Source organism: Salmo salar, chromosome ssa18, assembly GCF_905237065.1.
Source record: "Salmo salar chromosome ssa18, Ssal_v3.1, whole genome shotgun sequence".
Classification (NCBI taxonomy): domain Eukaryota; kingdom Metazoa; phylum Chordata; class Actinopteri; order Salmoniformes; family Salmonidae; genus Salmo; species Salmo salar.
The window spans coordinates 54431183-54456681 of record NC_059459.1 but is presented as its reverse complement, the minus strand read 5'-3'; the positions used below and the strand labels follow the sequence as shown (position 1 = coordinate 54456681).

The window sequence follows — 25499 nt, the reverse complement described above, 5'->3', positions numbered from 1 at the left end:
AAGAAGAAAAAATGTATGAAATGTATGCATTCACTACTGTAAGTCGCTCTGGATAAGAGCGTCTGCTAAATGACTAAAATGTCAAATGTAGGTATGTCTATTCTAAAGCACTCTGAACAGCTGACACTTATAGGAATGACTATGCTGGCAGTGAATGCTGATGACTTGCAACTAAGATACATATTTTAATATTTGTAATTCAGTTTAAACTAAGTAGTTGTATATAAAATGTATGACCAATTCATGACCCATCTGCATCTGTCAGGACAAACGAAAAAAATAAAAAGCTTCCAAATTTAAAGTAAGGCAATAAAAATGAAGTAATCTCAGCCGTAGGCCCAAGATATATTTACCCTAACTCTGATTGATCATACCTGTACTCTGAGATCCGGGGAAAAGGGGGGAACAGAGTGTGTTCTGCCACCAGCACTCATCTTGCTGGCTGCCAGTTCCTCCCTGTCCACTAATATTTAATAGAGGGAACTAAAAAGAAGAAAAGGAAGGTATTAGTCTAACGCAGAGGAAACTGTTTCATTGTAAAAAAATGTAAAGTCACTTCTGATCCAACCCACCTAGACATTCTTATAACATTCTTACCTCATGCAAATCTTCAATGAAGTCATAGGTTTTCCCATATGTGGGACACTGACCAGCCGTTGCACATTTGCAGGCTTCCTTCTCTCTGCAAGATTCTTCCTTCTGAATCTGATTGACTGGGACGTCCATCCGTCCGCTTGCCATCAATGTTGCTGCTCCCGCTGCGGCCGCCATTTCGCAGTCTAAGCAAATCTCTTGCTCAGCGATTGGCAGGAGGGTGTTGGAGCCCTCCTGAGAATCCAGTGAGGTCTGGGCACTCTTCTCCATGCCAGACTTCTTCAATCTGGGCAGGAATTTACCAGATTCCAGTTCTGACTTCCCGTAGCAGGGGCCCTCGTTTTCTGCGTCCTCCTCCAGCGGTTTGAGGTCGGCCTGAGGGTCATCGAAGACATCTGGCAGGGCCAGGAATGGAACACTCTTCTCCTCTTCTTTCTCGGAATCAACCCCCGACTCGCTCCCTCCACCGGGCGACAGCTCTGAGGCGGATATGGGTCGGAAGTGAGTCCTGGGAGAGATGCGGATGGCCCTGTACTGGGTGGTCTGGTTGATGCCGTATAGCCGTGGGTGGAAAGCGTCGTTCTCAGAGTCCGAGCACAATATAGACTTGGGCTTGAACCCCGGGCTGAACGAAGCCATGTCCTCAGGCTCGAAGGAGCATTCTACGTGGAGGACTTGAGAGAACTGATTGTTCAGATCGAAGGACGCAAACGGGTTGTCGAGTCCTGGCTCCTCGCCTTGGAAGCCTGCACAGGATCCGAGTAAATCTTCATGGAAGATTAAAGAAAATCCCTTATTCAAACCTTCCCCACCTCCTATAGTAGCCTGGTCGCTCTGCCCGAAGGAGACCAGGGGCCTCCAGAAGGGCTTATGGCCAGGGGCAAAGCAGCTGCCCGTATTCATGAACACATCTGTACCAGCAATGGTGACCACGTCTGAGCCAGAGGCAGCAGCAGCGGCACACTGTAGCAGGCTGCCTCTCGCGTCGCCAGGCGGCACCACGGCCCAGTCCTGATCACCACTGAACGTCTTCAGCTCTCCGTACACTCCTCCCAGGATGAACGATGTGTTGTCTTTCTCAGGGTTCACGTCCCAGGGCTTGGACGGCGTCATGTAATCCCCAGAAGCATTCATCTTCGAGAGTTCGTTTTTGGCCAGGAGGGCCTGCTCTTCATTCTTGCCTTCCCACAGGTGGTACTCAGAGTGCTGCACTGCCTTCTTCAGAGGCCCCTGGATGGGACAAACTTCCTTTAGCTGCACGTCAAGGCAACCGCAGTGGTAGCTGCTCGACTCTTTGGAGAACAAGCCCTCGCCTGGCTTCTCTCCTCCTAGTGATAGTTCAGGATCTCCATCTCCGATAGCTGTCCAAATGTCCTTTATTATCCCTGAGCTGTAGTTGTCACACTGTTGGTTTGTGTCATGCGAAAACATGCCAGCGTCGTACTGTTCTAACGCTATTCCACAAATGGACTCCAATTTAGATTTCTTTGCGAAGGTCGGATTGGACACTGTGCCTACATTGACCTCATCGCACTGACGACCGGTGTCTTCTTGTAAAAAGTCCAGGATTTCTTCCTCTAGGTATGTACTAGAGATGGGGAGGATTATACAATTAATCTCTTCATTGCCAATTAGAGCGGACTCCTCTGTATGAACGTTTATTTGCTCATTGTCTGAACGCGTCTCTTCCGAATGCGACCATGGACTGCAGGTTCGGGTTGAAAGGTTTGAACAATGTTCAGTTTCATCGAAGGCACTATTTTTGGTCCATATTAGCAAACGAGACTGCTTGTTACAATGTGGTTCTAGACAGCTACTTGAATCTGTGTTGTTTTCTTGACCAACGGTGAGTGAGTCGCAGGGAAAAGAAAGAGTGGGGCTATCGTACTGCAGCTCAAAAAGAGAGAAGCAGGAGTTGTTCAGACCAGACGCATCGCTCGTGGCTTCTGGGAGATGAGGCTCCTCCAGGTTTCCAGGCAGCGTGCTGATGGTGAATGTAACACCGTCCAAAGTGGGGGAGAGCTGAACGGGAGAGTCCCCTACAAAGCTTTCTCCATCTTTATCTTCAGAGCTAGAGGATGAATAACATTCCCAGACCTGAGCCATTCTTTCCAAATCCTGCATGAGGAACCCATCAGCTGACAAAGTTTCCTGACAGTCCACCCTTATTGCACTTTCCCCTTGCAGCTCAAGGCCATCTAACACTAAACAACATTCTGTCTCAAAGTCTCTTTGTTCTTCGCTCTTCTGTCGAATCATGCTCAAGATCCGACTCTCTTGTACTGAGTCTGAGGCACTAGGATCCAATATGGATTGATAAATATCGACTTCATAGAAGTGAGTGAATTCAGACAGATGGTCATCATCTAAATCTCTACTATCCTCGGGCGGAGGGAAGCTTGAGGTCCCATTGAGGTCGTTAGCCTCATTTGAGTCGCCTGGCACCTCAACAAAGTGCCCATCCACAAAGGTTCCCGCTGCCAGATACGACCTCTGGAAGCTTGCGTTGGCAATGTAGATGCCTTGCATTCTCTCAGAGAGCCTTTCAAAGTTGGCAGACATAGTCAAGTCGTCTCGAGAGTCCACCTTACTCCGGTACTTTGTTTCCAGTTTGCTCTTTCTGCTACTGAAAGGTACAAAATACTCTGTGATGGGCTCTGTGTACCACAGGGGCTCTTCCATGTACTCCTTTTTGTTGCTGGCCTCAGCTCCGGACTCCTTTGCGTCTCCCCAACCTGGATATTTTCGAATCTCCTTCAGCGGCCTGTTCCCCTTTTTGTAGAGCTGTGTTTGCCTTGCAGGGCCTCCAGTGGTGCTGCTGCTGCTGCCTCCAGCATTCCTGCGCCCCTCTTTGTCAATGGCCTGCAGAGCCAGTTTCACTTGTCCTCTGTTGCGCCCCCTCTTACTCCTGCTGCCCGTCTCCTTGGACTTGTGCCTGATTCTGACTGCTTTCCTGCTGGAGATTTTGGAATCGCCTGGGTTCCCGCTGGAGCTCGAGCCAGCCTCGCTAGAGCCAGAGGACCAGGAGCGAGGCCGATACTTGCCCTCTGACCTGTGCCTCGCCTGCCTCTTGCTGTGAACGGCAGCTCGGTCCTCCACTGTTGCGCCACCATGGTATCGGTTCTCTTTCTCCTTCTTGCTGCGTCGCTGTTGGGCTCTCTCGCTGGTTGGGTTAGTGGTAGTGCTGCATGCCTCAGGGGTTCTCTCATTAGCAGCTTCACCATCGCTGTTGCAATCTTTTGGGGAGGAGGTGTCAGTGCTGGTCTGCGGGGCTGCAGAGGATGATGAGCCAGAGTAAGCGCTGGCTTTAGCTTTGTTCCACACCGTCATGATCTCTTGGAGACAAACAGATCCCTCTGACAAAGGAGGAAAGGCTTCATAATACCTGCAACAACGAGAGAAAATGTTGTCAATTAAGATAAATAATAAAAAGAATGAGCACATGTTTAATGGGCATAAAACTAAATCAGCTAGTTGTGCCAGCTACTCAGGACAGTATTATTGTGGTTATGGGTAAAAATAAATAAATTAATTAAAACATACATTTCCACCTGGTCCTTTGAGGAAGAGGACTCAACTTGTTCAGGAGACTGAGATCCATAAGATTTGTTGAGCGGTTTTTCTTCTGTGAAGAATTATAAGCAATATGATAAAGAAGCGTTATCATTGACGTGTTTTTATATTTACTAGTTTGTTACAACAGGGCATACAAATGTATAAACCCAAGATACAAACCTTTCTGTTTGTTTTGGATGTCCTTGAGTTTGGAGCAAAGCTCCTCGACCAGGCTCTCGATTCCAGAGTTCTGTGGGGAAAAAATTAGGGAGAATATGTAACATAAGAATTAATCTAGCAAAGAATCCATTGAAGAGAATTAATAAAACATTTGCATCAGACCATTCATAAAGTGATGTATCCAACAATAACACTTATGGGTTTGAACATAAGCTTTTTTTAAAGGCAAACTTTGACCCCCATTGTAACACTGACTAGAGGGTATTAACGTAGGGCTGACAGAAGTCTAACCAGCTGACTGTCAGCACGGGCATGCTCTACCATGACTGTGTTAAATCAGTGTTTCCATTAGCGGAGGCTGACGGCTAATCACGGTTACACACATTTTCAGCCGGCTACATTTTTTTCAGATTAACTAGACTACTTTTCACTTAAAAATTTCAATTCGATAGGTTTGTCGAGCCCTCTCCAACTAGAATGAACGATTTGCATATTCTAGCAATCTATTGATTGGATAGGCGCCTGTCAGTCACAAAGCGAGCAATGACTGGGGAAACGCAGCAGAGACAAAGCGAGAGGTTTCACTCTCGCCAAAATAAGCCCAATGTGTTTCTATGGGCTTATTTTGTATCTAAGCGTGTCGCCTGCCTTCCCGCTTTGGCACAACAACTCCCATTTTTAAAGCGGAGACATGAGCATTTCGTCATTTTATACAGATCTCTGGTTGCAACCGAATTTCTTTACACGGAGGAGGGAGCGAAAGCATGATGCTCGTGAATTGGCATGTCCCATGTAATGTAAGTGGTAACGAGGAGTCGAAATCCAATAGCCTAATTATTGTTATCTGACATTTAATTTTCTTTCACATAGCCAGCCACGTGGAGTCGTTGTGCCAAGTAGGCTATTTACTCAAGTAGGCAATTTACTGTTCGTTGATTGACAACTGAACAGCAAGTGTTGACTAGTTTCAAACTGACTGAATAAGGTCATTCTCCTATATCCCTTTGCCATTTATCTATCATGCAACGTGGTTGTGTCCATGGTGTCGGGCTAAGTAAACCAAATGATTTCCTTTCCTAAAATGTCAGAGCTTGCCAGACAGTGACGCTAAAGTGAGTGACTCATCTCATCAGTCAGTGAGTGTAGCCTACCGAATCGCATCGGTGAGGGGGGTCGTTCATTTGGCTTCCTAATTTGCATAGGCTACTGGTAGGCCTAGGCTTTTCGGCAATTATCTGCTGATAAATTATGATGAAGCTGGTAACTCATTACTGCAGGAACAATGGGTAGTGGAAATCCTCATTTTATAATTAGGGCCCTCGCAGAAACCAGCATTAAAACGGAATTCAACAATATTCAAAAGTGTATTAACTTTAATAGGGAATCAACTAAATGTATTCTAAATGTATTAATTTGCACAAGTTTATCATAAGACATGAACAGAATGCATTAGTGATTCGTATTTCTTGCAACTTGTGTACAGTACTCACGTCTACCACTTTGTGAAGCTGTTAGCGATGATGGTAATGAAAAGTCTTCTGGTAGATAGGAAGGCTTTCCCAAAAACCTTTTCAATTAAAGCTGCAATAAGTAACTTTTTGGGTGATCTGACCAAATTCAGATAGAAATGTGAATTATAGATCTGTCACTCATTGAAAGCAAGTCTAAGAAGCGGTAGATCTGTTTTATTTCTAAGCTTACCATTCTTAAGTTTCGTTTTTGCATCTTATTTTCGGTTTTGTATACCAGCTTCAAAAAGCTTAAAATACAATATTTTTGGTTAAACAACAGCCTATTGCTGTGTGCACTTGAATTAAAGGGTAACTACATTAAAATAAAATCGTAATTTCTCCGATTTTCCCCAGACCTCAAACATGGTCTACAGAGTGGGAAATTAAACACCTGCCGAATGCAGGTAGATTTAGGTACAATGTATATTTCACCAGACAAGTTGGCGGGTGGTCACTCAGCATTTGGGAACAGTTTTTGTTTCAATTCCAAGCCCAAATGTAAATGTATAAATTGGTCAAATTGACATGAAAGGCTGGTAGCAGACAGAGAATATCATCTCTGACAGACACGGAGTGCCCTTACCACAGTAATGGCCAGCCCCTTAAAATGTTCAGCTGCCCCTTGTTGACTCACATTATTTTGGGGTAAATTGTGCTTGATTGAGCATGGAACAGTCTAAAAACCTTTTCATGAACTTAGTCATTTCTTATAATTAAAACACCTCATTTTCTTGTGCTTCTACATTTATTTGTGCTCCTAAATATCAACTTATATAGTCCTTGTAAAAAATGTCAGCGTTAGAGACCTGAACTTCTAATAAAAAAGCCATATCATTCAGCATTTTGTGGCAGGGCTGTTGATTCCTTAATGTTACGTTGTACAAGAGTTTGTTTTACTTTTTACTATTGTTTCAAATTATTTAATTTAACACAGTACATTGGTTAAAAGACAGTTCACACATTAAATTGAGCAATATGCACCATTACGAGTAATACATGTATTTTTAGAAACATTACAAAGCATGCTGATCGGTTGTTTGTGATTTTTGGTGTAATAATGGCAAACAAATATTTTGCATGGTAAAAAATCTGAGTGGTTGGTAGCTGTTTTCTACCAGCCACTCAGATGGTCGCCTGATGTGGTTTAAGCATTTTTGTGGATTTAGAATGTCCAACTTTGATTTGATAGCGAAAACCGGAAAAAACTGAAACCTCTTAAAACAAAACCTTTCATTTCAAGATAATGTGGGCTATTTTCTTCATTTTTCTGTTTAAATAAAATACATCATTTGAACAACATCACTGTGTCAATTTATATCTTGCAGTAAAACTGTAAATAATACTTTAAATCTCAAGATAAGACAAGTTACAGTTTAAAGTGTAATGTTATCTTAGTCCTGATCATATAGGCCTAGACAATATCCAAAACTAACATCAGTGAATTCATACATTTTCAGTCATTTAAAGTTGTATACAGTGCCTTGCAAAAGTATTCATCCCTGTCACGTTCTTGGAAATGAGTGGACCAAGGCGCAGCGTGAGTATAGTTCCACATATTTATTTAAGTGAAACTAACAAAACAAAACTTACAAAGACCGTGAGGACGTAGTGCCCAAACACACTAACAATCAATCAATATCCCACAAAACACAGGTGGGGAAATAACTACCTAAATATGATCCCAAATCAGAGGCAATGATAAACAGCTGCAGCTGCCTCTAATTGGGAACCATATTAGCACCAACATAGAAATAGACATACTAGATCACCCCCTAGTCACGCCCTGACCTACTACACCATAGAGAACCAAGGGCTCTCTATGGTCAGGGCGTGACAGTAGTACACCCCCCCCCCCAAAGGTGCGGACTCCGGCCGTAAAACCTGAAACCAAATGGGGAGGGTGGGGGGGTGATTAGTGTCGGCTCCGGTGCAGGTCGTAGCCCCCGCCCAGACCACGGATCCGGCCATCGCGCCGTGCCGGGACACCGTCGCCGGAGGCTCCGTGCCGGGACACCGTCGCCGGAGGCTCCGTGCCGGGACACCGTCGCCGGAGGCTCCGTGCCGGGACACCGTCGCCGGAGGCTCCGTGCCGGGACACCGTCGCCAGAGGCTCCGTGCCGGGAACCGTCGCCAGAGGCTCCGGGCTGGGAATAGGACGTACCAGACTGGGGAAGCACACTGGAGGCTTGATGTGTTGAGCCAGGTACAAGTGGCACCGGACTGGTGACACGCACTTCTGGACGAGTGAGAGGAGCAGGCACAGGACGTACCGGACTGGGGAGGCGCACTGGAGGCCTGATGTGTGGAGCCGACACAGGTGTCAGACTGCTAACCGGATCTTCAGGTCGAATGTTGAGCAGAACACACTTGCACATCTCTCTCTCTCCCCCAACTTCTCCATTGCCTCCCTGACAGTCTCTGGCTCTTCCCGCAGCTCAGCCGCCAGCTCCATATGCCCCCCCCCCCCCCAAAAAAACCTTGGGGTTTCTGTGGCCATGGTCTGATGATAAGCTCCTCCAGAGTTTGCCATTCGGGCTCTGGCACTCTCCTCAGCTCGACCGGCCACCCCTTGTGCCCCCCCCCAAAAAAACTTGGGGTTGTCCTTGGGCTTTCTGTGGCCGCAAACCCTGGCGTCGTCGCTGTCCTCCATTATTACCTTCAGTCTGTCACCAAGGAAGGGTTTCGCATCCACCCATCACTTCTTCCCATGTCCTTTACCTGGTGAACACGCTGCTTGGTCCTGGTTTGGTGGGATATTCTGTCACGTTCTTGGAAATGAGTGGACCAAGGCGCAGCACGAGTATAGTTCCACATATTTATTTAAGTGAAACTAACAAAACGAAATAACAAAACTTACAAAGACCGTGAGGACAGAGTGCCCAAACACATTAACAATCAATCAATATCCCACAAAACACAGGTGGGGAAATAACTACCTAAATATGATCCCAAATCAGAGGCAACGATAAACAGCTGCCTCTAATTGGGAACCATATAAGCACCAACATAGAAATAGACATACTTGCGTGCGCTGCAGGATTTTAATCCATGACGGCGTAGTGTGTTACTAATGGTTTTCTTTGAGACTGTGGTCCCAGCTCTCTTCAGGTCATTGACCAGGTCCTGCCGTGTAGTTCTGGGCTGATCCCTCACCTTCCTCATGATCATTGATGCCCCACGAGTTGAGATCTTGCATGGAGCCCCAGACCGAGGGTGATTGACCGTCATCTTGAACTTCTTCCATTTTCTAATAATTGTGCCAACAGTTGTTGCCTTCTCACCAAGCTGCTTGCCTATTGTCCTGTAGCCCATCCCAGCCTTGTGCAGGTCTACAATTTTATCCCTGATGTCCTTACACAGCTCTCTGGTCTTGGCCATTGTGGAGAGGTTGGAGTCTGTTTGATTGAGTGTGTGGACAGGTGCCTTTTATACAGGTAACGAGTTCAAACAGGTGCAGTTAATACAGGTAATGAGTGGAGAACAGGAGGGCTTCTTAAAGAAAAACTAACAGGTGTGTCAGAGCCGGAATTCTTACTGGTTGGTAGGTGATCAAATACTTATGTCATGCAATAAAATGGAAATTAATTACTTAAAAATCATACAATGTGATTTTCTGGACCTCTACATGCTTTGTAAGTAAGAAAACCTGAAAAATCGGCAGTGTATCAAATACTTGTTCTCCCTACTGTAAATACACACACCTGTTCTGAAAGGCCCCAGAGTCTGCAACACCACTAAGCAAGCGGCACCATGAAGAGCTCTCCAAACAGGTCAGGAACAAAGTTGTGGAGAAGTACAGATCAGGGTTGGATTATAAAAAAACATCCGAAACTTTGAACATCCCACAGAGTACCATTTAAATCCATTATTAAAAAAATTTAAAGAATATGGCACCACAACAAACCTGCCAAGAGAGGGCCACCTTTCAAATTCACAGACCAGGCAAGTGGGGCATTAATCAGAGGCAACAAAGAGACCAAAGATAACCCTAAAGGAGCTGCAAAGCTCCACAGCGGAGATTGGAGTATCTGTCCATAGGACCACTTTAAGCTGTACATTCCACAGAGCTGGGTTTTATGGAAGAGTGGCCAATAAAAGCCATTGGCGTGTGGGAGACTCCCCAAACATATTGAAGAAGGTACTCAGATGAGACTAAAATTGAGCTTTTTGGCCATCAAGGAAAATGCTATGTCTGGCGCAAACCCAACACCTCACATCACCCAAAGAACATCATCCCCACAGTGAAGCATGGTGGTGGCAGCATCATGCTGTGACAATGTTTTTCATCAGCAGGGACTGGGAAACTGGTCAGAATTGAAGGATGGCACTAAATACAGGGCAATTCTTGAGGGAAACCTGTTTCAGTCTTCCAGAGATTTGAGACTGGGACGAAGGTTCACCTTACAGCAGGAAAATGACCCTAAGCATACTGCTCAAGCAACACTCGAGTGGTTTAAGGGGAAACATTTAAATGTCTTGGAATGGCCTACTCAAAGCCCAGACCTCAATCCAATTGAGAATCTGTGGTATGACTTAAAGATTGCTGTACACCAGCGGAACCTGTCCAACTTGAAGGTGATGGAGCAGTTTTGCCTTGAAGAATGGGCAACAATCCCAGTGGATAGTTGTGCCAAGCTTACAGAGACATACCCCAAGAGACTTGCAGCTGTAATTGCTGCGAAAGGTTGCTCTACAAAGTATTGACTTGGGGGGGTGAATAGTTATGCACACTCAAGATCAGTTTTTGTCTTATTTGTTTCACAATTAAAAATATTTTTATCTTCAAAGTGGTAGGCATGTTGTGTAAATCAAATGATACAAACACCAACAATCCTTTTTAATTCCAGGTTGTAAGAAAATAAAATAGGAAAAATGCCAAGGGGGTGAATACTTTCGCAAGGCACTGTAGTTATATCCTTCTACACAATATAACAACACATTTTTCCCCAGTCGGAGGCAAACTCAACAAAGGATTCAATTATTTTGCTGTGTATTTCAGATGGAATCAAGGCATTTATAATGTACCAGAGGCTACCAAAAAAAATAAAACCCAGGGGTGCCGGTACCTGGCTGGCTACTTTTTCTATTTGGATGGCTACTCTATGTACTTGTGTAAAACACTGGTTAAATTTAGCTAAGAGGGAGAAATATTGCGAGAGAATGACTAAGCATAGCCCAAACAACCACCTGTCTATCCAACAAAACACTTACAAAATATCAGGCATTAGACAAAGTTCTCCGACACCTACTTCTTCCTTATACCTATTGATAACTTACTCGCTGAACAAAGATGAAGTGATCTGTTTTTCTGTAAACAAGGCCTGCTACGATCTGGTCTATATAAAGACAGCCATGTCAAAATGCCTCAACAGACACCATCATAAAAACAACTGCATTCGGTGAGGACTGCTATAGAGATATCTATCTATCTATCTATCTATCTATCTATCTATCTATCGAGGGCCGGATTAGTCAAAAATATTTTACATTTACACACTCCCCCTTCTCGCACTCTTTCTGACAGAAAGTGACATTCCTTACCATGCCGCCCAGTAAAAAAAAGCTACGTTTCTCCCCTGGCCCTGTGTTTCCTCTTGCATAATTGTGTTAATGCCGGTCAGCTGACGGGCAACACACACACACACTCTGCTCTCTGTGCTGCAATCCTGTGCAGCATGTGCTGGTTAAAAAAAAGACTGCAAAGTCCAGTCCCCCAGATAGCAGCACACTCCTCTACCTTGCAGACCCTTCCCCCTATACCCCCTCCAGCTCTATCCCAGCCCTCACACACACACACACTCGCTCTACTACGGGCTGCTTTTGATACTATACTACTGCCAACCAACCGCTAAGGAAAATGTCAGAATTTTGGGGGGGATAATGCAGGTTTATTAAACTGGGCACTCGCTTATATGCATTGACACCTCTGCAACATAATGTTATGTGTTATCTCAATACTGAGTGTAACAGTGTGAGTGCACATGGGAGTCATTTACTGGTTCACAGTTCTTCACTCTGCTGACCTCTATCCAACATTGCCAGTAAACGCTCATTACATCACACTGGCTGTGAAAATCCTGGAGAGCAATCACAAAATAAGGCTGGTCAATGCCAAGTATCATATGATGATGATGATAATAATGGTTTGACTAAGGGTCTTCCTCAGGTGAATCCAATGTCCTTTGATCATCCTTGAGATGTCTCTACAAATTGATTGGAGTTCACCTGTGGCCAATTCAATTGTTTGGACATGATTTAAAAAAGAAACACACCTGTCTATATAATTGTTACATTACAGCCTTATTCTAAAATGGATTAAAAAAAAAATCCTCAATCTACACACAATACCCCACAATGACAAAGCGAAAACAGGTTGACATTTTTGCAAATGTACTAAATAAAAAAAATAAAAAGATGTCTTACTTACATAAGTATTCAGACCCTTTGCTATGAGACTCATAATTGAGCACAGGTGCATCCTGTTGTTTCCATTGATCATCCTTGAGATGTTTCTGGATTCCAATGAAGTTGTACTTGTGGTAAATTAAATAGATGGGACATGATTTGGAATAGCACACACCTGTCTATATAAGGTCCCACAGTTGACAGTGCGTGTCAGAGCAAAAACCAAGCCATGAGGTTGAAGGAATTGTCCGTAGAGCTCCGAGACAGGATTGTGTCGAGGCACAGATCTGGGGAAGGGTACCAAAACATTTCTGCAGCATTGAAGGTCCCCAAGAACACAGTGGCCTCCATCATTCTTAAATGGAAGAAGTTTGGAACCACCAAGACACTTACTAGAGCTGGTCGTCCGGCCAAATTGAGCAATCTGGGGAGAAGGGTCTTGGTCAGGGAGGTAACCAAGAACCCGATGGTCACTCTGAAGGAGCTCCAGAGTTCCTCTGTAGAGATGGGGAACCTTCCAGAAGGACAACCAACTCTGCAGCACTCCACCAATCAGGCCTTTATGGTAGAGTGGCCAGACAGAAGCTACTCCTCAGTAAAAAAGACAACAGTCTTCTGTGAGTTTGCCAAAAGGCACCTAAAAAGACTGACCATGAAACAAGATTAAACTCTTTGGCCTGAATGCCAAGCATAACGTCTGAAAGAAACCTGGCACCATCCCTACAGTGAAGCATGGTGGCAGCATCATGCTGTGGGGATGTTTTTCAGCGGCAGGGACTGGGAGACTAGTCAGGAGAGGGAAAGATGAACAGAGCAAAGTACAGAGATCCTTGATGAAAACCTGCTCCAGAGCACTCAAGACCTCAGACTGGGGTGTAGGTTTACCTTCCAACAGGATAACAACCCTAAGCACACAGCCAAGACAAAGCAGGAGTAGCTTCAGGACAAGTCTCTGAATGTCCTTGAGTGGCCCAGCCAGAGCCCGGACTTTTACGCGATCTAACATCTCTGGAAAGACCTGAAAATAACTGTGCAGCGACGCTCCCCATCCAACCTGACAGAGCTTGAGAGGAACTGCAGAGAAAAATGGGAGAAACTCCCCAAATACAGGCGTGACAAGCTTGTAGCGTCATACCCAAAAAGACTTGAGGCTGTAATCACTGCCAAATGCGCTTCAATAAAGTACCGAGTACAGGGTCTGAATACTTGTGTAAATGTTATTTATATATTTTGTTTGTATAAAAATCATTATGGGGTATTGTGTGTAGATTGAGCGGTAAAAAAAACTATAATACATTTTATAATAACGTAACAAAATGTGGAAAAAGTCAAGGTGTCTGAATATTTTCCGAATGTACTGTACATCAGAGCAGAAAATATACCATGATTCCAAGTAGCTGTCTGTAGAGCTCAGAGAAGTATATCTGGGGAAATGTATAAAACAATTTCTAGAGTGTTGAAAGGTTCCAAGACTACAGTGGTCTCAAGCATTGGGAAATTGAAACTACCCAGAGCTGGCATTCCAACCAAACTGAGCGACCAAGCAAGAAGGACCTTGGTCAGGGAAGTGACCAAGAACCCAATGACCACTCTGACAGAACGACAGAATTCGTTGGCTGAGATGGTAGAACCTGCCAGAAAAACAGTCTACAGCACTTCACCAATCTGGGCTTTATGGGAGAATGGCCAAATGCAAGCCACTCCTGAGAAAAAGGAACATGACATAACAAAAAGTGGAATAAGTCAAGGGGTATAAATACTTTCTGAAGGCACTGTACATGCTTCTGCCATTCTTCAATACTCAACATATTCAGCTTTGTAGCTTACACACTGGTGTGTGCCAAAATAACCACAGAACTGCTGTACCAATTATCATTATATGCAACTGCTCCTGAATATTCAAGCTTCAAAGAGTCAAAGTGAAATGTATCATTTCAATTTCTCAGGAGTGCATGAGCAATGCTGTGAGTAAACTATGTGTACAAAAACATGGGGTGAAGAGATGTGGCGACACTGGAGTGGAACGGCACTTACTTCATCAGATGCTGAACGCAGGCATTGCACAGCGGCTTGCTTCTTTATCTCCTCCAGACTTAGGTCCGTCCCTCCTCCTTTCTTCTTACTCTTGCCCCATTTCTTCCCAGTTCCCTTCTCCCAGCCCAAGATGTCATTTTCCTGCACACACAAAATTCCTCCACATCAGTCATTTAATGAGACGGCTTTAAATCAATAGGTTCACTTACAATCACCTGACTCATAATGAATACTAAACAGAACCCTCTTCTTCATTGGCTATGTGTATGTTTAGTTTAGTAGGATCCCCATTAGCTACTGCACTCTTCCTGGGGTCCACATAAAATGACAAAGTACAGAACAGTTATAGACTAGAACATAATATACTGCATTAAATAAGAGATATATATTGGAAAGACACCAACAGACAACAAAAATACTATTTACACACTATTCATATATACATATTCATATGTACAGTATATATGAATATGGCCCATTACTGTTGCTTGCTCCAATTCGAACTTGTGCTCTGATATCTGCTTCACTGATTGCTGCTCTCGTAAAAGCCTGGGTTTTCTGCACGATAACACTAGAAGCCTATTACCTAAAATGGATCAATTGAAAGTGTGCGTTCACAGCTCCAATCCAGATGTGTACTGAATACTAATGTTAACCTTTCTGGTTATACCTTTGTTTTTGGCAAGACAGATCTTCCAAAGATGGGGGAGTGGCAATCTTTACCAAGGAACACCTTCAGTGCTTGGTTGTTTCCACCAAGTCTGTCCCCAAACAATTTGATTTGCTGGTTTTAAGCATAATTTTTTTAATCCAATAACTTTGTTGACTGTTGCTGGGTACTATATTCTTCCATCAGCACCGGCCTGTACCCTACCTGCCCTAAGCTCTCTCCTGGCCCCATACACTAAGTCTGAATTTGTCCTGCTTGGTGACCTAAACTGGGACATGCTTAAACCACCTGACCAAGTCCTAAAGCAATGGGACTCCCTAAATCTTTCTCAGTTTATTACCATTTCCACAAGGTATGACTCCAAACACCCAGAAAAGGCTACTCACCTCAATGTTATCCTCACAAATAATCCTGATAGATTTCAGTCTGGTGTTTTCTGTAATGAACTTAGTGATCACTGTTTTACAGCCTGTGTTTGTAATGGCTGCTCAGTGAAACAACCTGTCCTGATTTGTCATAGACGCTTGCTAAAAAAAAAACAATGCGCAAGCCTTGTAAAATGGTATAGAATCAGCTTGATCCCCTCTGTCGATGACGCTTGAACCTTCTTTTTTGATATTTTCAGTGGTAACAAACACGCACCCATAAAGAAAATTTGAATTAAAAACAGGTGATCTTGCAGAGTTACTACACCTCAAGATCTGCATTTGGCGAAAGGCTTGGCACACACATACTCAGATTGACTGGCTCTCATTCAGGCAATTGAAAAATAAGCACACTCAGGTTATCCAGAAGGCCAAAGTTGGTTACTTTAAGGAGCAGTTCTCACTCTGTGGGTCTAACCCCAAGATGTTCTGGAAAACGGTTAAAGACCTGGAGAATAAACCCTCCTTCTCCTCACAGCTGCCCATGTCCCTTAATGTTGATGATGTGGTTGTTACTGACAAGAAGAACATGGCTGAGCTCTTTAATCACCACTTCATTAAGTCACGATTCCTATGACTCAGCCATGCCTCCCTGCCCGTCTAACATTTCCTCATCTCCCACCCGTTCTATTGCGACTATCCCCAACACTTCTCCCTCTTTTTCCCCTGCCCCGCTACAAAGTTTCTCCCTGCAGGCGGTCACTGAGTCCGAGGTGCTAAAAGAGCTCCTGAAACTTAACCCCCCAAAAAATCTGGGTCAGATGGTTTAGACCCTTTCTTCTTTAAGGTTGCTGCCCCTATCGTCGCCAAGCCTCTCTCGGAGCTTTTTAACTGGTCTCTCCTTTCTGGGAAGGCAGCCACAGTGCTTTCTTTATTTAAAAAGGGGGAGATCAAGCTGATCCTGACTGTTATGGGCCTATTTCTATTTTGCCCTGTTTATCAAAAGTGTTGGAAAAACATGTCAATAATCAACTTAATGGGTTTCTTGATGTCTATAGTATTCTCTCTGGTATGCAATCTAGTTTCCGCTCAGGTTATGGATGTGTCACTGCAATCTTAAAAGGTCCTCAATGATGTCACATTTACATTTTAGTCATTTAGCAGACGCTCTTATCCAGAGCGACTTACAGTAGTGAATGCATACATATCAAACATTTTTTTTCCCCACCATTGCCCTTTTCCCACCATTGCCCTTGATTCTAAGCAATGTTGTGATGCTATTTTTATTGACTTGGCCAAAACTTTTGATACGGTAGACCATTCCATTCTTGTGAGCTTGCTAAGGAGTAATGTGTCAGAGGGGTCTTTGGCCTGGTTTGCTAACTACCTCTCTCAAAGAGTGCAGTGTATAAAGTCAGAACATCTGCTGTCTCAGCCACTGCCTGTGACCAAGGGAGTTCCCCAAGGCTCGATCCTAGGCCCTGCGCTGTTCTCAATTTACATCAACAACATAGCTCAGGCAGTAGGAAGCTCTCGCATCCATTTATATGCAGATTATCGTCTTATACTCAGCTGTCCCCTCCCCGGATTTTGTGTTAAATATCTCTACAACAAGCTCCCTCTACTCTTAACCTTGTTCTGAACATCTACAAAACAAAAAGGTAATGTGGTTTGGTAAGAAGAATGCCCCTCTCCCCAACGGTGTCATTGCTACCTCCAAGGGTTTAGAGCAGGCCTGGGCAATTATTTTCCATGGAGGGCCAAATTAGAATATATTTTTGCCATCGCGGTCCAGAATCCTATTACGGGATTATACATCATGCGTATGACTGTGTTGACAGATATCTACTGTAAATCACATCCAGATATGCTATTTATTTTACTTATTTAACATCCACAGAAATAAACCACATCCATGTTCTCCTTTTGGTAGGTATTTTCATTATTAAACATGCAATGAACTACACGGAGGGAAAAGTACACTGTGCATTCAGCACCACGGACAGAACTCTTGTTAACGGGTATGCACAAAAACACAGGAAAGAGTGAGCTCAACATTACATTTAAACTACTCAATCAGTGTGAGGAGTGAAGTCTCTGACGGGCATTGACTAGAGCAGTCAGGTATAGTTTCTGACGTCACTATGCGCAGGATTGCTGAGAGTCAGTAAGAGAATCTTTGTCTTGACTTGTTATATTTCATCACAGAAAATGTCTGTTCACATACATAGGTTGACCCAAACAGTACAAACATCTGAGCATGACTCCTAATCTTCGGAAAATGTTGTTCAAGAGATGCATAGAACCTCATCAGTGACAATGTTTTCTAATCAAAACAATCACTGCATCAGACTGAAGATCGATAAGCATAAATTGCAGGTCAGCGGGAGCGTTATCCACATTGAAGGTGAAATGAGAGGAAACAAACAGCATGTCATTTTCCAACACATTGAAATCCTCAAAACGATGAGAAAACTCACTGTTCAAAGCACACAGCAGCGATGTATACTTCTCCCGCTGGTCATCTGATAGGGAACAGACTAGTAGTGTCAGAAGGTGGGTGAGATTGTTGGCTTCTACTTGGCCGGTCAGGGGGAGTAATTTTTCCTTGAAGGCTTTGACAAGGCTGTACATCTGATGTGCAAAAAAGCCCTTCCCTTGTAGTTTGGAATTCAGTTCATTCATGAGGGCCATGATGTCCACGGTGAAGACAAAATCAGCCAACCATTCTATATCTTGCAGTTGAGGGAAATTCACATTTTACCTTCATTTGCAAACACTCAGAAATCTCCGACTTCAGGTCCCACACCCTTTTAATCACCTTCCCCAAACTCAGCCATCTCACGTTTGTGTGGTAGGGGAGATCTGCATGACCCGACTCTTTCTCTTCCAACAGTGAGACAAACTGTCTGTGGTTTAAATTTCGCTCTTAAGAAGTTTACCACTGTATCCACAACATGGCCATTTTCAGGACACATTTACAGAGCACCTGATGAATAATGCAATGCAGGAAAATCATTTTCTGATCTGGGTTCAGCTCAGCTACTTGATCTTGTATCCTTTTCAAAAGGCCAACTTTTTTCCCGTCAAGTTTGGGCACCCATTAGTGGTCACACTGGATAACTTTTCAAAACTCAGTCCCAGCTTTGCCACACACTTACTAAACTCCAATAAATCTTTCCCTGTGGTTGTGCTCTTCATTGACTGCACTGAAGCAAGCTCCTGGTCTGGTCTTACGCCTCGTAAGAATATCAACAAATGTGCAGTGTCATGCATCACTGCTCTCATCCAGGGCCAAGGAGAAATAGGTGAAATCCTTTACCTTGTCTTTCAACTGTTGTTCCATATTCTCTGCGTTGTCCTCAACACACCGTGTCACTATTCATCTTGACAGGGAAACATTCAGCTCTTTCTTGTCGGGGCAAAATATTGCTGCAGAGTCAATTAAACATTATTTAATGAATTCGCCCTCAGCGAATGGCTTCTCATGTTTTACAATTTTGTGGGACAGTATATAGCTAGCTCTCGCAATTCCGTCGTTTGCTGAATGCAGTTTTGTGAAAAGTCCTCGCTGCTTCTGCAACTGAGAAAGCAACACTTTCGATGCACTTGCACTCTGCTCAGAAGACATATTCCTATATTTCTCTGCATTAGAGGTCGACTGATTATGATTTTTCAACGCCGATACCGATTATTGGAGGACCAAAAAAAGCAGATACCGATTAAAAATCGATTGACTTTTCTATATGTAATAATGACAACTACAACAATACTGAATGAACACTTATTTTAACTTAATATAATACATTAAATTGATTTAGTCTCAACTAAATAATGAAACATGTTGAATTTGGTTTAAATAATGCAAAAACAGTCTTGAAGAAAGTAAAAGTGCAATATGTGCCATGTAAAAAAGCTAACGTTTAAGTTCCTTGCTCAGAACATGAGAACATATGAAACCTGGTGGTTCCTTTTAACATGGATCTTCAATATTCCCAGTAAGAAGTTTTAGGTTGTAGTTATTGTAGGAATTATAGGACTATTTCTCTCTATACCATTTGTATTTCATATACCTTTGAATATTGAATGTTCTTATGGGCACTTTAGTATTGCCAGCCTAATTTCGGGAGTTGATAGGCTTGAAGTCATAAACAGCGCTGTACTTCAAGCATTGCGAAGAGCTGCTGGCAAACGCAGGACAGTGCTGTTTAATGAATGCTTACGAGCCTGCTGCTGCCTACCACTGCTCAGACTGCTCTATCAAATCAGACTTACCTATAATGAACACAAGCCGTATGTCATTAATATGGTCAAATCCGGAAACTATCATTTCAAAAACAAAACGTAAATTTTTTCAGTGAAATACGGAACTGTTCCGTATTTTATCGAACGGGTGGCATCCCTAAGTCTAAATATTGCTGTTACATTGCACAACATTCAAATGTTATGTCATAAATATGTAAAATTCTGGCAAATTAATTACGGCCTTTGGTAGGAAGAAATGGTCTTCACACAGTTCGCAATGAGCCAGGTGGCCCAAACTGCTGCATATACCCTGACTCTGCTTGCACAGAACGTAAGAGAAGTGACAAAATTTCCCTAGTTAATATTACCAGCTAACACTAAATATGCAGGTTTAAAAAAAATATATACTGTTGAAGTCGGAGGTTTACATAAACAAGTATTCATGACTCCAACCTAAGTGTTTCAACCACTCCACAAATTTCTTGTTAACAGACTATAGTTTTGGCAAGTCGGTTAGGACATACATTTTGTGAATGACACAAGTCATTTTTCAAACAATTGTTTACAGACACTATAATTCACTGTATCAAAATTCCAGTGGGTCAGAAGTTTACATACATTAAGTTGACTGTGCCATTATACAGCTTGGAAAATTCCAGAAAATTATGTCATGGCGTTAGAAGCTTCTGATAGGCTAATTTACATAATTTGAGTCAATTGGAGGTGTACCTGTGGATGCATTTCAAGGCCTACCTTCAAACTCAGTGCCTCTTTGCTTGACATCATGGTGAGAAAAAAAATATGTATATTTTTTTTTAAATCAGCCAAGGCCTCAAAGAAATTTTAGACCTCCACAAGTCTGGTTCAAACTTGGGTGCAATTTCCAAAACGCCTGAAGGTACCACGTTCATCTGTACAAACAATAGTACGCAAGTATAAACACCATGGGACCACACAGCCGCATTACCACTCAGGAAGGAATTGCGTTCTGTCTCCTAGAGATGAACGTAATTTGGTGTGAAAAGTGCAAATCAATCCCAGAACAGCAGCAAAGGACCTTGTGAAGATGCTGGAGGGAACAGGTACAAACGTATCTATGTCCACAGTAAAACAAGTCCTATAAAACAAGTCCTATAATCGACATAACCTGAAAGGCCGCTCAGCAAGGCAGAAGCCACTGCTCCAAAACCGCCATAAAAAAGCTAGACTACAGTTTGCAACTGCACATAGGGACAAAGATCATACTTTTTGGAGAAATGTCCTCTGGTCTGATGAAACAAAAATATAATTATTTGGCCATAATGACCATCATTAAGTTTAGAGGAAAAAGGGGGATGCTTGCAAGCCGAAGAACACCATCCCAACCATGAAGCACGGGGGTGGCAGCATCATGTTGTGGGGGTGCTTTACTGCAGGAAGGACTAGTGCACTTCACAAAATAGATGGCATCATGAGGAAGGACAATTGTGGACATATTGAAGCAACATCAGTCAGGAAGTTAAAGCTTGGTCGCAAATGGGTCTTCCAAATGGACAATGACCCCAAGCATTCGTCCAAAGTTGTGGCATAATGGCTTAAGGACAACAAAGTCAAGGCATTGGAGCGGCCATCACAAATCCCTGACCTCAATCCTACAGAAAATGTGTGGGCAAAACTGAAAAAGCGTGTGCGAGCAAGGAGGCCTACAAACCTGACTCAGTTACACCAGCACTGTCAGGAGGAATGGGCAAAAATTCACATAACTTATTGTGGGGAGCTTATGGAAGGCTACCTGAACCATTTGACCCAAGTTAAACAATTTAAAGGCAATGCTACCAAATACTAATTGGGCGTATGTAAAAGCTGGAATAAATCAATCATTCTCTCTACTATTATTCTTACATTTCACATTCTTAAAATAAAGTGGTGATCCTAACTGACCTAAAACATGTAAGGGAAGACCCCCTCCAAATGGACAAAAATGAATGGGGATATATTGGCACCGTACGAATCATACACCCTAATGACAATACCACCCAATTTGGTCCACATTCATCCAAATCATACTGCAAATTTCATATGGCAAATGCCAAGTGTCACACCCCAAAAATCCTATAGATGGCGAGCACGCTCCACCGTGGATTTTCATATTGCAAATGTAACACAAGTCAACACCCAAGGGTCAAATTTTGAAAAGTTTTCTATTTTTCTTTTCATTTTATCACCCCCTTAAAAAAGTGCTTTCTGGACCGTTTTTGGGAAATTTTCAGATTTGTATGTCAATTACACATGTATAAGAGCTGTATGAACATACTTTTGACATTTTATTGACATCATTTTTTGGGGTTGTTTTTGCTTGTGCATAAGGCATTTGTTTTATGCATTTGGAATATGATTTCATAGGAAGTCAAAAGTGACTTTTTTTGTTGCCAAATGCCATTAGAAATGTCCAAATGAAAATGTCCAATTCTTTTTTTGTCAATTATGAAAGTATTGAATGTGCCAAATCACAGCAAATATCCAATAGATGGCGAGCGCAGAAAACACTCCAAAGTTTCTAAAACTGTTTGAATGGTGTCTGTGAGTATAACAGAACTCATTTGGCAGGCCCAAACCTGAGAAGATTCCAAACAGGAAGCGCTCTCTCTGACTATTTCTTGGCCTTCTTGATCATCTCTATCCAAAACAGGGGCTCTCTGCTGTAACGTGACATTTTCTAACGCTCCCATAGGCTCTCAGAAGGCGCCAGAACATTGAATGATGACTTTGCAGGCCATGGCTGAAAAACAGTAGCGCATTTGGATAGTGGTCGATCTGAGAACAATGAGACTGGGGGTGCGTGCACGAGACGACTCCATGTTTTTATTTTTTCGTCTTTGAACGAAAACAGGGTTTCCCGGTGGGAATATTATCGCTTTTTTACGAGATTTTTTTTTTACAAAAATTAAAAAATAAAATCGCATAAAAATTGATTTTAAACAGCGTTTGACATGCTTCCAAGTACGGTAATGGAATATTTTGACATTTTTTGTCACGAAACTCGCCGGGCGCGTCACCCTTTACCCTTCGGATAGTGTCTTCAACGCACGAACAAAACGCTGCTATTTGGATATAACAATGGATTATTTGGAACCAAACCAACATTTGTTATTGAAGTAGAAGTCCTGGGAGTGCATTCTGACGAAGAACAGCAAAGGTAATCCAATTTTTCTTAAAGTAAATCTGAGTTTGGTGAGTACCACACTTGGTGGGTGTCAAAATAGCTAGCCATGATGGCCGGGCTATCTACTCAGAATATTGCAAAATGTGCTTTCACCGAAAAGCTATTTTAAAATCGGACACCGCGATTGCATAAAGGAGTTCTGTATCTATAATTCTTAAAATAATTATGTTTTTTGAACGTTTATCGTGAGTAATTTAGTAAATTCACCAGAAGTGTTCGGTGGGAATGCTAGTCACATGCTAATGTAAAAAGCTGGTTTTTGATATAAATATGAACTTGATTGAACAAAACATACATGTATTGTATAACATAATGTCCTAGGAGTGTCATCTGATGAAGATCATCAAAGGTTAGTGCTGCATTTAGCTGTGGTTTTGTTTTTTGTGACATTATATGCTAGCTTGAAAAATGGGTGTCTGATTATTTCTGGCTGGGTACTCTGCTGACATAATCTAATGTTTTGCTTTCGCTGTAAAGCCCTTTTGAAATCGGACAGTGTGGTTAATTAAAGGAGAGTCTTGTCTTTAAAATTGTGTAAAATAGTCATATGTTTGAAAAATTGAAGTTTTGGGATTTTTGAGGAATTTGTAATTCGCACCACGCCTATCATTGGATATTGGAGCAGGTGTTCCGCTAGCGGAACGTCTAGATGTAAGAGGTTAAACTCTTAGGGCTAGGGGGCAGCATTTACACCACCGGATAAAAAACGTACCCGATTTAATCTGGTTACTACTCCTACCCAGTAACTAGAATATGCATATACTTATTAGATATGGATAGAAAACACCCTAAAGTTTCTAAAACTGTTTGAATGGTGTCTGTGAGTATAACAGAACTCATATGGCAGGCAAAAACATGAGAAGATTCCTTTACAGGAAGTGGCCTGTCTGACCATTTATTGGCTTTCTTTGACATCTCTTTCCAAAACAAAGGATCTCTGCGGTAACGTGACACTTCCCACGGCTCCCATAGGCTCTCAGAGCCCGGGAAAAAGCTGAATGTCGTCATTCCAGCCCCAGGCTGAAACACATTATCGCCTTTGTCAAGTGGCCGATCAGGGGACAGTGGGCTTAGGCGCGTGCACTGGTCGCCCCCGTCTTTCTTTTTTTCCCTCTATTTACCGAAACGCAGATTCCCGGTCGGAATATTATCGCTTTTTTACGAGATAAATTGCATAAAAATTGATTTTAAACAGCGGTTGACATGCTTCGAAGTACGGTAATGGAATATTTAGACATTTTTTGTCACGAAATGCACCATGCTCGTAACCCTGATTTACCATTTCGGATAGTGTCTAGAACGCACGAACAAAACGCCGCTATTTGGATATAACGATGGATTATTTGGGACCAAACCAACATTTGTTATTGAAGTAGAATTCCTGGGAGTGCATTCTGACGAAGAACAGCAAAGGTAATAACATTTTTGTTATAGTAAATCTGATTTTGGTGAAGGCTAAACTTGCCGGGTGTTTAAATAGCTAGCCCGTGATGGCTGGGCTATGTACTTAGAATATTGCAAAATGTGCTTTCACCAAAAAGCTATTTTTAAATCGGACATATCGAGTGCATAGAGGAGTTCTGTATCTATAATTCTTAAAATAATTGTTATGCTTTTTGTGAACGTTTATCGTGAGTAATTTAGTAAATTGTTAGTAAATTCCCCGGAAGTTTGCGGGGGGTATGCTAGTTCTGAACGTCACATGCTAATGTAAAAGCTGTTTTTTGATATAAATATGAACTTGATTGAACAAAACATGCATGTATTGTATAACATAATGTCCTAGGGTTGTCATCTGATGAAGATCATCAAAGGTTAGTGCTGCATTTAGCTGTGGTTTGGGTTTATGTGACATTATATGCTAGCTTGAAAAATGGGTGTCTGATTATTTCTGGCTGGGTACTCTGCTGACATAATCTAATGTTTTGCTTTCGTTGTAAAGCCTTTTTGAAATCGGACAGTGTGGTTAGATAAAGGAGAGTCTTGTCTTTAAAATGGTGTAAAATAGTTATATGTTTCAGAAATTGAAGTAATAGCATTAAGGTATTTGAATATCGCGCCACGGGATTAGACTGGCTGTTGCGTAGGTGGGACGATTTGGTGCCACCTACCCTAGAGAGGTTAAATGACAATAGATAAATGTCTGGTTCCTTTTTTCCTGACACCGTAGGCTCATGTACTTTGACGTGAAGCGGTCAAATTAGCGCTCTATTTACATTTTTTACTTTTGATCCCAGAAAAATGGCCTTAACTCAAAAAGCGTTGAGGCCAAGAGTCCATCTTGTTCGGGGCCAACTGCCCATTATGCCAAACCAATGCTCACCAAGTTGTCTTCGAAGTCTTTTCCGTTTAGGAGAAAAGGCCACGTCATGATTGGTGATGTTTGTTACATTTGCAATATGATTCCATGTGCCCTCCATTCGCCCTCCTGTGGTATAATCCGGGACAGGTGAAAAATGACCAAAATTGTAAAATTTTATTAAAACGGAAACCGAACGTCCGAGAGACTTCGTTCGATGACGTCCCGGAAGATCCGGCCCCGGTGCACAGTCCGGCGCCGTCCGCCGATTTTACAAACGTTCGCGGACGTCTAGTAAGGGACCGTACATTTGCCATATGGACCTCCTCACTAGTCATACAGCAAATGCCGAAATGTTCCCTTCATGTATGGAATCTTTACTAGGATTAAATGTCAGGAATAGTGAAAACCTGAGTTTAAATGTATTTGGCAAAAGTGT

General features: G+C 42.7%; 1 protein-coding gene across 4 annotated transcripts in view; it reads right to left on the bottom strand.

Annotated features, from left to right (window-relative positions):
* LOC106577488 (uncharacterized protein KIAA0232) overlaps positions 1 to 25499 on the bottom strand; it is a 100485-nt gene that overhangs the window by 3611 nt on the left and 71375 nt on the right. For all 4 annotated transcript variants that reach the window (XM_014155517.2, XM_014155515.2, XM_014155518.2 and 1 more), the window contains exons 3-7: positions 14280 to 14420; positions 4330 to 4399; positions 4138 to 4219; positions 598 to 3979; positions 375 to 483 (exon numbers count right to left, since the gene is read on the bottom strand). In XM_014155517.2, coding sequence (XP_014010992.1) covers positions 375 to 483; positions 598 to 3979; positions 4138 to 4219; positions 4330 to 4399; positions 14280 to 14420 — 3784 coding nt within the window. The remainder of the gene's footprint in view (positions 1 to 374; positions 484 to 597; positions 3980 to 4137; positions 4220 to 4329; positions 4400 to 14279; positions 14421 to 25499) is intronic.